General features: G+C 31.6%; 1 protein-coding gene across 1 annotated transcript; it reads right to left on the minus strand.

The window, feature by feature from the left end:
• Positions 1–2,367: 2,367 nt before the first annotated feature.
• LOC129908994 (odorant receptor 67d-like) lies at positions 2,368–3,656 on the minus strand. The gene is made up of 3 exons (XM_055985872.1): positions 2,892–3,656; positions 2,643–2,832; positions 2,368–2,583 (listed from the first exon to the last, which is right to left on the minus strand). Exons 1-3 carry the CDS (start codon positions 3,653–3,655, stop codon positions 2,368–2,370), a joined length of 1,170 nt encoding a protein of 389 aa, XP_055841847.1. The 5' UTR covers position 3,656.
• Between the last annotated feature and the right edge of the window lie 11,529 nt (positions 3,657–15,185).

The raw sequence follows: 15,185 nt of genomic DNA on the forward strand, positions 1-15,185 counted from the left end.
GGCAAAAATTTCAATTAAAAATAAACTATAAAAATATTACAAATATTTTGTGTAACTCATTTGAGAGAAAATAACCTAAAGTTGAGTACATATGAAGGATTTTTAAAAATTCTGTCATTTAATAGGGTAAATAGAGGTAAAACAACATTGCAAAAAATTGGCTATTTTCTAAACGCGACAATGTAAAGAGTTTTAATCGATAGATAAATTCATTGCAAGACTGACAATGGTATTGAAAAAAATCTAAAAAATCTCAAAAACTAAAACTTTGACAAAGTAGTGATTATAGGTAGGGGAAATTTTGTTTGAAAGTTTGAAAAACGTCATTCAAAAGATAATACAAAAAAAGTTAGGGGTCTAATACGGACTTTTTTTATAAGCCTTTGCGTTTCGAAATATGAATATTTGAAAATTATCTACTTATTTTGGGGTATTTTTTGGTGAGTTTTCATTTTTTTAAATTTTTTGTAGCGTTCAAAAAATCTCAAACTTATGGAACATGTACTCTAACCGTGCGCATGCACGGTTTTTGACCGAATAACGGGAAAAACAAGTTTTTTTGTCCCAAGTTTTTTTTGGCCGTTTTTAACCGATTTATATTTTTATCTTTTTTTTTCAACAGATAAGTAATTAAATTAATACTCTAGATCGATTATATACAGGACTATATTTGTGCAAAATTTCAATCAATTTTTTGTCACAATTTTGAGGTAACGGTAAAAAAAAGTTCTATTTTTCAACAGGTTATATCTTTTGATCTATAGAGCAGATAAAAATTTTATTTAACTTTATTGAGCATGCTGATAATATTATGTTTCATTTGATATATCACACATAACAGTGCATTTACTACAACCTACACAATGTTAAATTAAAAAAAACTTCAGATATAGCTCAAAACACCTGTGGAGATCTGTTACCCATGCCCAGACCAGCCACCAGTGTGGGAAGTACCGTATTCTTAGTTTTAAATTTCGACATGGTTGGTTTTAAAAAATTCTAACTTTTTTTGTAGGCACCGTAGAAATATGATTGAAGCGTCATATGAAAGGTGAAATAATAAGCTCTATATTATGATATTAAATTAAATATATATAATTAAATAAATATGATTTAATGGCGTGAGAATATAAAAATACATGTTTTTTTTGCTTTTTTTGATGAAAATGATTGTTTTCAATAAATTATTTTTTTACCTTCTACGCATTTTAAAAATTTAAGTACTTATGGCTTCATTCTTTAGGAAAATTTATAAGCTTTTCAATGGTGTAACTTTTTTCCAGGCTTTTAATATGAAAAAATTTATATAATGATAAAAGAAATTTTTTTTTCTGCTTTTTTTTTAAAAATTCGATTGGATTAAAAAAATTATAACTTTTTTCGACAAAACCTACAGATACAAAAGAGGTCTCAATTTTTAGCTTAAATATTATTCTATGACATAGTGTTATTATTTTATAAATTATGCAAGAAAGAGGCAAAAAAAAAATAAACAAAATAAAAAAAAACTATTAAGAAATGTTTTTTTTTTTATAATTTACGACGTTATCACTTAAAATCATCGTCCGCAAACCGGCTTTAAAGACAACCACTTTTTTTTATATGAGAATTTTGATTTTATTATATTTTCAGTTGTTTTTAAGTTTATCAGACAAGAAGATTAATTGTTCCATTTGAATTTTGTTTTAATATTTTGGCGTTCATGCATTTTGACGAAAGTAAAATGGTTCTTCTGAATTTAAATTTTTTTTTCAGAAATTGCACTTTTTTAGATATGAATTCGATTCGAATCCAACATGAACGACAAAAAAAGTATTAAAAAAGTCTTTTTAAAAGAAAAGAAAATGTAATACTCAAAGACAATAAACCTATTTGGGACGAATGTAATTTCGATTTAAATTTTGTTCTCTATTCTTAATTTGAATATGAAATGAAATTAAATCATTTAACCTGTTTTTATTTTTTGAATTTAAACTTTTTTTAAGAGGGCAAAAGTAGGGTAAGAGTTTATTAAAAATCCTTTTTTTAAGTTAGAATGTCTCGTTCTATAGGTTGACCTTAGCTATACTTTTGGTTTGGTTTAAGCAATTTTAATAGTCAATTTGAAACAACTTTGGGAATTCTTTGCTTTGAAAAAGATGGCCTATGGAAATTTTTGAAAGTGTAAAAGCATCCACGATGTACTTTGAATTGATAGGTACTCTTACTGTAAAAATACTTAAACTCACTTAGAATATTCGAATTTGGAACAAATTTGTATAAAAATGGTATTATTTTTTTTTCTTGAATTTAAAAACAAATCGAAAGCGATTCGAAAGCGATTCTTTTCTTTAAGCAACTAAAATCTTTTCGATCTAAGAGTTTCATTTATTCTTTAGAACAATTTAACAACATCATTAAAAAGCTATAAACTGTCTTCGTCATAGACAGTGCCGTAGTAACGGACAATGGCATTACATCACCCACTGTCATCAAAGTTGGTTTCTGAGCCTTCATCAGCATTATCATCAACATTTTTCGTTCCGACACTGACAATCTATACCAAAGACAAGTATTGTAAACATAATCACATACGTCATCATTCTGTAAGAAAAATTCAAAATGTACTAGATCTCCAGCATCTGCAACAAGTGTCAACTCACAGCAAATTCCGTCAGTGTTCCCAGTCCACAATAAGTATAAAGAATAATGAATGAGTAGATCAGAAATGCATAGCCAGCTGGCCAAGCTCCGCTAAATGTTATAAAAATTGTCAATCCAATGTTAAATGTTGTCGAAAAAACTTGAATGAATAACACAGCGAAGAAAACGTCACTCAAAGTTTGTGTGAAGCTATTGAATAATTCGAATTCTTAGACGATTCATAACTTTCAAGAGCCTTTTGGACTTACTCTGAGTACTTTTGATGCCACTTAAGAATGTCCCTCAGCAAAGGAAGTGTTTTCATAGAATTGTCCTCTTCAGTATCAGTTGATATATCGTTGAGGTCCTCGAATTTGATTCTTAAAATATTCTTGTACAATGGAACCTGCAGCACAAACAAGAAGAAAAACACATCACCAGCAAAATTACCAAAGGCTCCCATCAGGATACAAATTGAATGGGCTATAGTCATTAGAACATGGCCAACATTAGTTTTTGAGTCAATTCCAGGAATCAAAAATTGCATAACGAAAATCTTTTTTCCATACATTATCAAATAAATATGTGGAACTGATAGCAATGCAATAGTGGCGCAAAGGTAAAGAGCTGCAATGAATTTGACAAATTTTATATTCATACTCGTACTGTTATTAAGAGCATTTTTGTATTGAATATGTTTTTGTTCGTAGATTTTGTAGACTTCATCAATTTCTTTGTATATTTCACGATAAATTAATTTATATGTAGTGACAGTGTATAACTTAGTAAAACCCTGTACTGCACTTCCTGCCATACACAAAGCTTGAAGTAAGATAACCCAATCTTTATCAATGTAAAGTCCAATATAAATAGTGTAAGCTGTCAAAACAAAAAATGTATTTGTAGCCATTATGACAAACCAAGTTACGGCGTTGTAACGAAAATTTGGATCGATAATATCGGCACCAACAATTACTGAACATTTGCGACAAAATTTAAAAAGACTATTAAATCTATCTCGGCAATTTGACATAGTTAATACACGTATTGTATATCAAAAACTTGGTATGTTTAAACTTTTGAAGAAGTAGAATACGTATGTTTATTTAACTACCAATGAGGCTTATTGGTACAACAACTAATTATTTTTTTTTTTATTTAAGGAATGTTATTATACAATTGACTGACAGACTGACAAGATAATTACTGTTACAAAATAGATTTTGAATAATTCATCAGGCTAAAATTGTAATAAGAAAAAAGTAACTCGATTTTATTTCATTTTCAAAATAATTTTGAATAATGGAAAATTTCTTACATTTGCTCAAAGTAAGATCATTGAATAATTATACATTAGGTTTATACCTACAAGTGACATTGACAGTTTCTAGTGCCCTTATATTTTATTCTGTTCGGTAGGTTATCAGCTGTCCTAAAAAACATCCAGAGAGAATGGAGCTTGTCCTAGATAATTATGGTTCCAAAAATTTGTTTATAAAAAAGGAAATTTCACTAATACAACCGATAATAAATTTTATTGGCACATCGACATCCTAAAATGATTGAAAAAAAAGGAAATTTTACTCATACATACAAAATAAAACGGACAGGCCGAATACCGAATAGTGGCCGAATATTCATGACATCTCTAGTACCAGCCATATATGACCCATACCTATGGAAATTCTACTTTTTTTCAAAAATGGCTCTAAAGGCTCCAACAACTTTTGTTTAACACTAAAAAATTCCTGGTTTACCCTTACCTTTAATAAGGCTTCTTCCACTGGTTACAATGGTATGTAGGAATAAATTTCATTAAACCCCCAAAATGTGGATGAAAAAAGATTTTTTCGACTTTCAACCAATGCAAAAATTCAAGCAGTGTCAATTTTCAACCGATTTTAGTGGTTTTACTTGTTTTTTCTCAGTCGATACTCAATCATTTCTTATGAGTATAGTACAAAAAAAAAAAATCTTCATCTAAAAAAAAAATAAAATAGTTGTTGTAGCAATAAAATATACCTACTCTTAATTCTTAAATCATGCATAGCATAATTCTAAGTACCTACTCCAAAATCAAATTAAAATTATGAAATCTAACTTTCAGCTCTGTAATAAAACCATAATTTTTCAAACAAACAGCCTTTGCATACCAAAAAACACTTTCATAAAAGCCGAAACTTATGTGACAAGAACAGAAAATGAATAGAAATTAAGTAAAAAAAACTCTGTTTGAATATGCAGATCAAAAGTTTTGTATGAGGAAATAGCTTTGCACTTAATGACACTGCCTTCACAGTTATGCATCCACCTTAAAATAATGCTTCTCTCTACGAAGCTCATAAAAATAGGAATTTATCCCTCAGGGCCCAGTAAATTCATTTTTTTTTCCTTTGAAAAATCACCGGTTGCAAATTCGACTTTCACGACAATTGTCTTTTTTTTATTGGAGGTGAGTTTTTGTTCGTGGTTTGTAAAGTGGTAATTTTTGCGAAGTTTTGTTCTCCTCAAATGTTTAGCACTTCTGACAACCCGTTTTTCCGTCGTTAAATTGCATTTTATACCGGTTTTCAGCTTAATTTTTAGCTCGAAGTCATGCTATTCTGATCATTGCACATCTATCGGCCCATGTTGTGACTGAGTTACATCAACTTTTAATGTTGTTTCTATACCCTTGGATATTGCGCAAATAACTGCTTACTAAATTTTAACTTGTGTTTGTTTTTGTCCCAATGCATCGTTGGTTTCGGTCTAATTTAAAGGCTTCTTTTATTTTCCACATTTTTTCCGCGCCTAAAGATTTTTCACGACCCGTTTTCATCCTTACAGGTTATACACAATCAGATTTATTGACAGACACAATTTTGAGTCCAACAGACCCATGCAGCTCATCATTTATTAACATTTTTGCTTTTGAACCTATTCAGTTGAGCCAAAAAATATGCTTGATTTTATGACTAGATTTGGTCTAGCTATACCGTGTGAGAAGAACGGTAGGCCCCAAGACAATTTTTTTTCTCCTAAACTAAGCGCATAAGGATGTTCTCTCGTTACATACATAAAAAAGATGTGCCACTGCATTAAATACCAAGACAGGCCAAATGTAAAATGAACTAAAAAGTGAACCTATTCAGATGAGCGGGAGTGTACATAAAAAATAATGTCTCATATTCAGTGCCGGATTAGCCTCAAGGCAAACTAGGCAGCTGCCTAGGGGCCCCTCTTCAGCTGGGGGCCCCTCGCCCCGACTACGAACAAACAAAATTTCTTGGAGTTGTACCTTCAATAAAAAACAGCATTACATTTGTATTTGTAAAAATAAGAAAAAAGAAGAATAAAAAAACGTTTGCAAATCATTAAACATTAGCCCCGTTCCATTGGAGGTGGCCCAAACAGAGATCATGAGTTGATCTAGTACTATAATTACCACATGATCTTCTACTTCTATCACTGATCTTCTATTTTTTTTTTTTTTTTTTTTTTTTATAATGAGCGCGCACTAAAGGGGTTTTGGGTACCCCTAATATACATGTGTTTATAATGAATTATGACTCCCATCCCATCCTGAAGGGCCCAACCCAGCGATGCCAGATTGAGGGATTTTTTCCTGTTTTTTTCCGGTATTTTTGATTAGGGAAAAATGGAAAATCAACCCAGAACAGTCAGCTCAAAATATATCACGTTTTAATACCAAGACAAATACTGGTCTATTCGAATATTGTTCCAACGACATCGAACCAGAGTTTAGTAACGAGATGGTGCCATTAAAGCTCTTCATGTTGCAATCAGATAATATGTCAGAAAAATCTGAGATTGTGCATGCAGAGAAGTTAGAAGTTAATATAGGCACCGTTACAAATTTATTCATAATGAATTACCCCAAATAAAAACATAACTTCGAAAACAGCCAAAATGACGTTTTTTGGCATTTTCTAACGGTAATATTTCAAAAACGGATGCCAATAAAAAAAATTTTGACTTCAGATTCGAGTTCAACACATCCAACACTACTAGGAAAGTATATTTTGGTTCTTGTGGCAAAAACCTTGTTGACCAGTGTTATCAATTAAAAAAAAAACTAAACCACCCACACGCGTTTTGAACTCGTTTTGGATGCGTTTTGGACGCGTTTCGGACGCGTTTCAGATGTGTGTTCCCAGCAAACGCAGAACTACAGAAAAAAACCGGTGAAATATGTACGTAAAAGAAGTACTTCTTTTCCACAGAAAAAAGATAGGAGCTCGGGAAATAACTCAGTTATATACTTTCTGTATATAAGAATACGTGAAGCAGCTATCTCTTTCTTGCATGCAAGATGAAATAAATTTCCCCTCCATTAATAGTACAGACAAATGTACTTCAAAAGTGCATCAGCGAAGCACTTCTGGAAGTGGTTCTGATGTACATTTTCCAGTACTTTTTTAACCTACAGAAAAAGCACAGAAACTTGTACTTTTAAAGTACTTATTTGGAGCACTTTCATGGATTTATATCCGTACTGCTAAAATCCATATTTTAATTTCATCTGAAAATAAAAAAATCTTCAAAACAAACAAACAATTCTTTTAAACTATTATTTAATATTTTATTGGAAAAACACAAAATAGTTTTTTTTTTTGAAAACAAAATACATAAAAAAAAGATCCTTGGGCACGCGCCTGTGGCCTGGCCAGTTGAGAAAAGGAAAAAGAAAAAAATACTCTGCGTCTGCAGTCTGCGCTTTGGTGGTAGTTTTTGTATCTTGTTATGATTTTTTTTTTTCTAAATGCTCAAGGCTGAAGCTGCTGTAAACTCAGTCAATGATGTCTGGAATTGATCGCCACTAAAAGACAGAAAAATCAACAACTTTATAATTCATCAATTTTATAATCAGCATACCTTTATTTTCCAAATCAATTGGTGGTTGTTTTTGTATCATTTTTGTATTACTTTTTTTTCTAAATGCAAAAGGCTAAGGCTATGCATTTTGATGGTGGAAATAAATTTTTGTGGCGTGCCGAAGAATTTGTGTGGTAGATATTGTTTAGAGAAAATAGTTTTTACAAATAACAAATAGCGTTTCGGACGCGTTTCGGACGCGTTTCAGATGTGTTTTGCAAGCGTTTCGGACGCGTTTCAGACGCGTTTTGGACGCGTTTTGGACGCGTTTTGGACGCGTTTCAGACGCGTTTTGGACGCGTTTCGGACGCGTTTCAGACGCGTTTTGGACGCGTTTCAGTTGCGTTTTGGACGCGTTTCAGATGCGTTTTGGGCGCGTTTCTGATGCGTTTTGGACGCGTTTCAGACGCGTTTTGGACGCGTTTCAGACGTGTTTCAGACGCGTTTCAGACGCGTTTTGGACGCGTTTCAGATGCGTTTTGGACGCGTTTCAAACGCGTTTTGGACGCGTTTCAGACGCGTTTTTGGCTCGTTTTAGGCTTGTTTTAGGCGTTTCAAACGCGTTTCGGAGGCGTTTCAGACGCGTTTCAGACTAGTGATGGATAGTTCCGGAGCCAAATAGTTCCTGGAACTAGTTCCTCACTCGGAACTAGTTCCACTAGTTCCCCAAAATTAATTTAAACAGTTCCATCGTTCAGACACAGCCACACACAAAAGAAAGAAAGAAGAAGAGGAACAAGAAACAAAACGAATGCGAATATATCTCTGTCTCTGTTTGAAATACACAATACACACACGCATGTCATATAATTCTCATCCAAAGCCAACACACATGGATGCAAACGAGTTGAGCGCCAAAAATTCACAAACCAAAACCACAACTACTTTCTTATGAATCATGCTCACGGACATGGAACTACATTAATAGTTCCAGTTCCAGGTTCAGGAAAAAATATTCAAATTCATACTATTTCTTATTTTGATGCATTTTATTGAAAAAAAAAAATTAAATTCTAGATAGTTCTGCGGAACTAGTTCCAGGAACTAGTAGGTAGATTAAGTTTGTGTCAACCGACATACGTTTTTCTGGCCGCTTTAAAAGGTATATTAAGTTTGTTTCAACTGACATAAGTTTTTCTGGCCGCTTTAAACGGCCATCAGGAAAAAATATTCAATATCATACTATTTCTTTTTTTGATGCATTTTCCTGAAAAAAAAAAAAAAAACTAAAATTCTAGAAAAAAAGAACCGTTCCATGTTCGTTCCGGCTTTGGAACTGTTTTGCGGATCTCTGTTTTGAGTAATTTGCCTTGTCTATAATAATAATAAAATCAAAATTGAAACTTTTTCGTATGATTTCTCTTTCGAGTTTTATAATGAAACCGTAATGCCGACTTATAACCAGTCGATTTTCGCCGTGCGGCGAAGCTTTTTGGCGTAAAGTGACAATCCCCATACTAGAGTCCTAGTCGACTTAAGCCGTGAGACATATCATGTGGTTAAAATCGACTCGTGAAAAGTCGAGATAGCAGGGGCGTACACTCCCTTGGGGCAAGCGGGGCGGCGCCCCGGGGCCCCCGACCGACCCTAGGGCCCCTACTGGAGACAATGCAGAGAAGTAAGCTGTTAGCATAAACTGAGTTGCGAAATAAATTAAAATGTATTTGAATCACTTCGGATACAAGGGGAAAAAATTATGTCATTCAGTGTAATGTACAATGCATTGGTAGCCACACAATATATATTCATTTAATAAAAAGGCTACCTCAGGGGCCCCAAATAAATAAACTGCTTTTTTAAAAGAAAAATTATAATTTTATCTTAGGGCCCCCAAAAATATTACTTAAAAAATAATTGCAACCACAAATAATACATTAGGGGCCCCAAAGGCCTTTACTTCAGGGCGTCAAAAAAAATTAAATTAAAAAAAATTGTTTTTTAAATTAAATTACATTTGATGATGGATTACTAAATATTTCCTTAGGAGCCCCAAAAAATATGACTTCGGGGCTCCAAAAGTATTATATGAAGGGTTCCAAAAAATAAGTTTTCAGGAACCCCGTTAGTTTAGAGGCAATCAAATATTAATTTTGGGGGCCCCAAAATCTATTACTAAGGAGCCCAAAAATATTCATCAAATTTTCAGATGACATGACAAATAATATTTGAGGATCCTCAAAAGCTATTACTCAGTGGTTCAAAACAATCAAATGGAAAATTAAATATCAATTCAGGGGCCCCAACATAAATACATCAGGACCCAATATAAAAACATTACGTTATTGGTGGCATTCCGAATATTACTTCAGAACAGAGGCCCCAATACCTATTAATTCTTGGCTCCAAAAATATAATATTATATTTTAGGGGCCTCTAGGCACTTCATTTTGAGGCCCCAAAAATAATTTTTCAGGGGCCCCGAAAGAAATAAACTATGTTTGATGATGGAAAATCAAATGTGTACATATGTATTACTTCAGAACAGAGGCCCCAAGAACTATCAATTCTAAGCTAAAATTTATTTTAGGGGTCTCTAAATATTTCATTTAGGGGGCCCCTAGTACAAGTATTTACTTCTTTTATGATAGAAATTTTAAGTAAGTGGGTATATCAATGTGCATTACGAACTTATTAAAACATTAAAATAAACCTAAAAATAAATAAGCCAACAAAAAAAATGTATGGCGTATACGTATTTTTTTTTTTTTTTTGTACCTAAGGGGCCCCCAAATATCAAAGGGGCCCCAAAATTTAGTCTTGCCCCGGGGCCCCGGTGACTCAACGTACGCCACTGCGAGATAGGTATACCTACTTATACCTTTTGAATCTAATATATTTTCTAATAACTTATCGTTAATAAAAATTATCTGTGAACCATCAAGTTGCTTAAATTTTGTTGTTGAGATATCACTACAATTCTTATTATAGTTACATATTTCAAAACTTTTAGTTTACATTTATAAAATGACATGATAGGACACCAGATTATATCCGATTAGTCTCTAGTAAGTTACCTGCACAAATTTCTAACCTAACTTAAAAATAGCTTATGATATTGCAAAAGCATCGGAAAAGGGCCCAATAATTATTTTACCTAGAGGCCCATGACATGGTTAATCCGGCACTGCTCATATTGCCAGATTGTATGAACTTGATCAACTTGATCCTTCACTGAGGGAAAAGCCAACATAAAACAAAGTGAAATCAATGAAAACCACATTGATTTAACTATTATTCGGAATGATTTTGCGTTGAAGATGAACATTTTATATAATCAACGTTTAAAAAAGGTTGATTTTTGATGGTTTCGTTTCTTAAGGTTACATAAATCAAAGTATTTCATCTTTGAAACAACGACGTTTCAACTTCAATTTATTTTTTCCCTCAGTGTTCCCTAATCTTTAAAATAAGTCAATTCAAAAATAGTATAAGTAAGTATACGCCACAGTGCATGTGGAGAACATGCAAATAATGTGAATTACAACTTTGGTTTAGAAGTTAATTATAAAATGCACCCTAATCAAAATTAAATAAACACTTCCATTTTATAACTGAAGAAAATCTTCACACTCTTGTCGTTAATAAATAAACAGAAAAACAAATAAAAAACATTCAAAAATAAATTCAATTCAAAATACATATTACGAAAATTAAAAAAAGTTTAATTTAAATATTACAGAAACAAAAAATAAACAAAGACACTACTAACACAAAATTAAAACTAATACAAATACAATATATATAAAAAGCATTATAGTCCTTTTCTGGGATTTTTTGGCTATAGAATACACAATTCTAAAGCGACTGTAATGCTTATCTCAAACATAGCAGATATTTTTCTCGTGTAACTTCTATCACAACAAAAACATTACTGTTAAAAAAGAGCCAAGTTCTCCTATGTTGAAATTATGCTGGCACAAAAAGTATTGAGATGTAAAAGTGTACCAAGTTCTAAAGTTTGGGTTCAAATTCGTATCAATAAAATCTTGATTGTTCTTTTGACAATTTTTCTTTTAATTACCGATTTTTAAAGTTATTTAAAAAATTGCCAAGTAAACAATCAAGATTTTATTGATACGAATTTGAACCCAAACTTTAGAACTTGGTACACTTTTACATCTCAGTACTGTGCCAGCATAATTTCAACATAGGATAACTTGGCTCTTTTTTAACAGTAATGTTTTTGTTGTGATTTTACTAGTTTTTGCAAGGTATGGATGTAGAATTGAAAATCTCTATATTTGATGAAAATTCAGTGAAAATAGGCGGTTGCCACGCCCCCTGGCTGAAATTCTCAAATTTAAAATTGTTCATGATTCTACGAAAATCAGAAGTGCTCTATAATATTTTATGAATTTCTGGCTGAATTTCTCATATTTTAAATTTTTTCCTTTGTATAAACTACAAGCTCTACCATTCTACCAAATTTCAAGATTCTACGATAATCAGAAGTGCTCTATAATATTTGATGAAAATTCAGCGGAAATGGGCGGATGCCACGCCCCCTGCATTGAAAATCTCAAATTTTCGATTTTTTTCCTTTGTATACACCACAAGTCCTATCACTGTGTAAAATTTCAAGTTTCTACGATATCGGGAAGTTCTCAATGGTAGAAATAAGTGTTAACTAGCGTGTTTTTTGTATCCTAATTGTAGTAAACAATATCAAAATAGCAGTAATTACAACAATCATCTGAATGCATTGGCCATGTCCAAAAACGAAAAACCTGACCTTCATGAACTCGCCAAAACTAACTTGCCAAATTTTAACCATTACAAAAACATATAAATAATAAAGTAATCCTCAACAATAACCCACACTTTTAATGGTTAAAAGCTGTAAGCAAAAAAAAAAATTACCAAGATAACGAATTAATTTCTTTTTTCCCAACTGACTCTGTCAATATGCTTATTTTTATTTCCACCTAACAAATTGACAATACACTACATCCAAATATCTTCGCCAATCAACCACAATTGCAGTGGTTATTTGCTGGCCAGGACTCTCTCAGGTATAATCTGAAAATGTAGAGAGGTGCCCAGAGAAATTACAAAGGGGTAATACTAGTAATTGGAATTGCAACCAGTTGTTATTGTTTTCCTTATCTTTATTACTTCTGGTTTTTGTGAAAGACACTAAGAAAAAACAAAAGAAAGAAAATAAAAATAGTGTGTTTCTTTTATATTTGCTAGTGCAAGGTTTCATTTGCTCCTTTGAGATGGAAAAATAAAACAAAACAACTGTGCTAAAAAAAAATCATGTGTGCAATTCACACCATGGTTGAAGTGAAAATGATTTAGAAAAAATCGACAAAATATAACTTCTTTTTTTATTCCATCACTTTTTTTATATGACAACCTACAATAAATTTTATACCATCTGAAAGCTTATTGTTTCAGCTTAAAATATTTATATCGACCATGTCTATACAACATCTACAAAAATAGCTAGAATTTTTTTAATCCAATTAGTTTTCAAAAAAAAGCAAAACAATCAATATCTTTTCTCTTCTAACGCCATTAAATACATTTTTTAAAAGACAACCTACAATAAATTTTATATCATTATTATTTCACCTTTAAAAAAAAGTAAGAATTTTTTAAAGCCAACCATGTCGAAATTTCAAACTGAGATTACGGTACTTCCTCTACTGCTGGCTGGTCATCGGCAACAAATTTTCACAGGGGTTTTTTGAGGTATTTTTCAAGTTTTTCAATTAAAGATTATATAACTTGTAGAGCACGTACCGTTATGTGTGATATATTAAATGAAAGGTAATATTATCAGCATGCGTATTAAAGTTAAATAAATTTGTTATGTGCTGTAGATCAAAAGATATAACGTCGTTTAGAAAAAGAACATCTTTTCACCGCTAGCTCAGAATTTTGAATATGAAATTAATTGAAATTTTGCACAATCATAATTTATTTAATTACCTATCTACCGTATAATTCATCATTCATTCATTCATTCATTCTATTAAAACAAAAAAGTTATTATCAATTGATTTTTCGTTTCGCTTTTTCGTTTCATCTTGTTTCAAATCACTACGATGCTAAAGAAGTTTTCACTTCAAAAAATTCTTTTTTGTTTAAAGTCCGTTTCTGCATTCATTGTTGTTTAGAGCAATATTTTGAAAACTGACCATTTCAATCTATTAAGTTTATTTGGTCATAATCCATTTAACAAATCAACACTCTTTTCGTATGATTAAATTGTTTCCTTATACAATATTCTGGCTCAAGTTAAATACCAATAAATCACAATAGCTTGCTTATGATATTTGATATTGTTTCCTGCTATTTGCTAAATCACCCTCGTAACACCAATCAATTCATAGTCAGTGTTTAGATTTATAAATTATAACAAAATATTATACAAAATATTGTATCGTTCCCATACCTAATAATATGTTTTTATGTGTGTGTTTGTGTTGGGTAGGAACCATTAATATTCATTTCAAATATCTGCCAAGATTCAATATATTCGTATATGATGAATTTTCCTTGGAACACAAAATAACCAATTCAATATTTCGTATTGTATTTTGATGAGGGTTTTCCGTGCAGCCGCCTGTCATCATTTTGCAAAACGATACTAGAATCTTGATCAAATTTATTGATTGTATTATTTATTGCTTTTTTTCTTTCCAAAGAAATAATAAATTTTGGTCTTGATTTTACTTTAATGAGTGAGAGTTGAGAGTATAAGAATTAAGCAGTCTGCTTTCAGTCCAGACAGCATAATCAGCTAATTATAATTATTGAAATTTATAAAGGTAAATTGAATAAATAGTCTCGGTACATATTATTTTTTGAGACAAACAAAAATTAAATCAATGATTCATCATCAAAAGTTATTTGTTTTATTTTTTTTTTCTGTTGATTTGATTCATTAAGATTCAATAGACCTTTGAATCCATTCAACATCTTCTCTCTAAGGACTTGTTCCATTTTATTTAAGGTAAGCATAATAATTAAAGGCATCAAACTTTTTTTTAATTAGGTAGTAAAAATGGACTAAAATGAAAATGGGCGATTATTTAGAAATTTTTGGCTGACAAAACATCAATTAAGGGTTTATGATGGGGTCAATGATGGGCACAGTTCATTGAGCTGAGTTGATGCTTGACTATTAAAATTTGAATTCACTTAAAATTTCAAGGAATTGGATAAATTGTTATAATATGCTTGTAGCGGTACCTAATTATAGTTTAATATAGATTATCCTTTTCTTTAAAGTACTTCGTGCGTAATAGATTTAAAAGTTCTTTATAGCTCATTGCACAATTGTTTCATGCACAATTGCACATATTAGTTCACAATAAACCACTACATATTGTTTTCAGGGGCCGATCCAGGATTTTTTTCTGGGGGGGGCACAAGGGACGGATTGGCAAAAAAAAAACAGCAATAACAGTTAGAAATAAAGTGAAGTACCATACGACTGACTAACAAGCAGAAAATTTTAACGACCCACAGTGGTCTAAAACCTGGCCAAAAATATTTAGGCACATTTCCCATATCAAATAGGTACCAAATGACCAAAAAGTTATTCGGAAGGAAAAATTTTCATTTTCTTGTTACAGTAAAAGCCACTTAAGTGCTAACCCTCTTACTCCTGGATTAGCCGGAAGAAAAAAAATATAAAAAACCAGAAAATGCACGTACAATTCTGTGCTATA

Source organism: Episyrphus balteatus, chromosome 2, assembly GCF_945859705.1.
Source record: "Episyrphus balteatus chromosome 2, idEpiBalt1.1, whole genome shotgun sequence".
Classification (NCBI taxonomy): Eukaryota; Metazoa; Arthropoda; class Insecta; order Diptera; family Syrphidae; genus Episyrphus; species Episyrphus balteatus.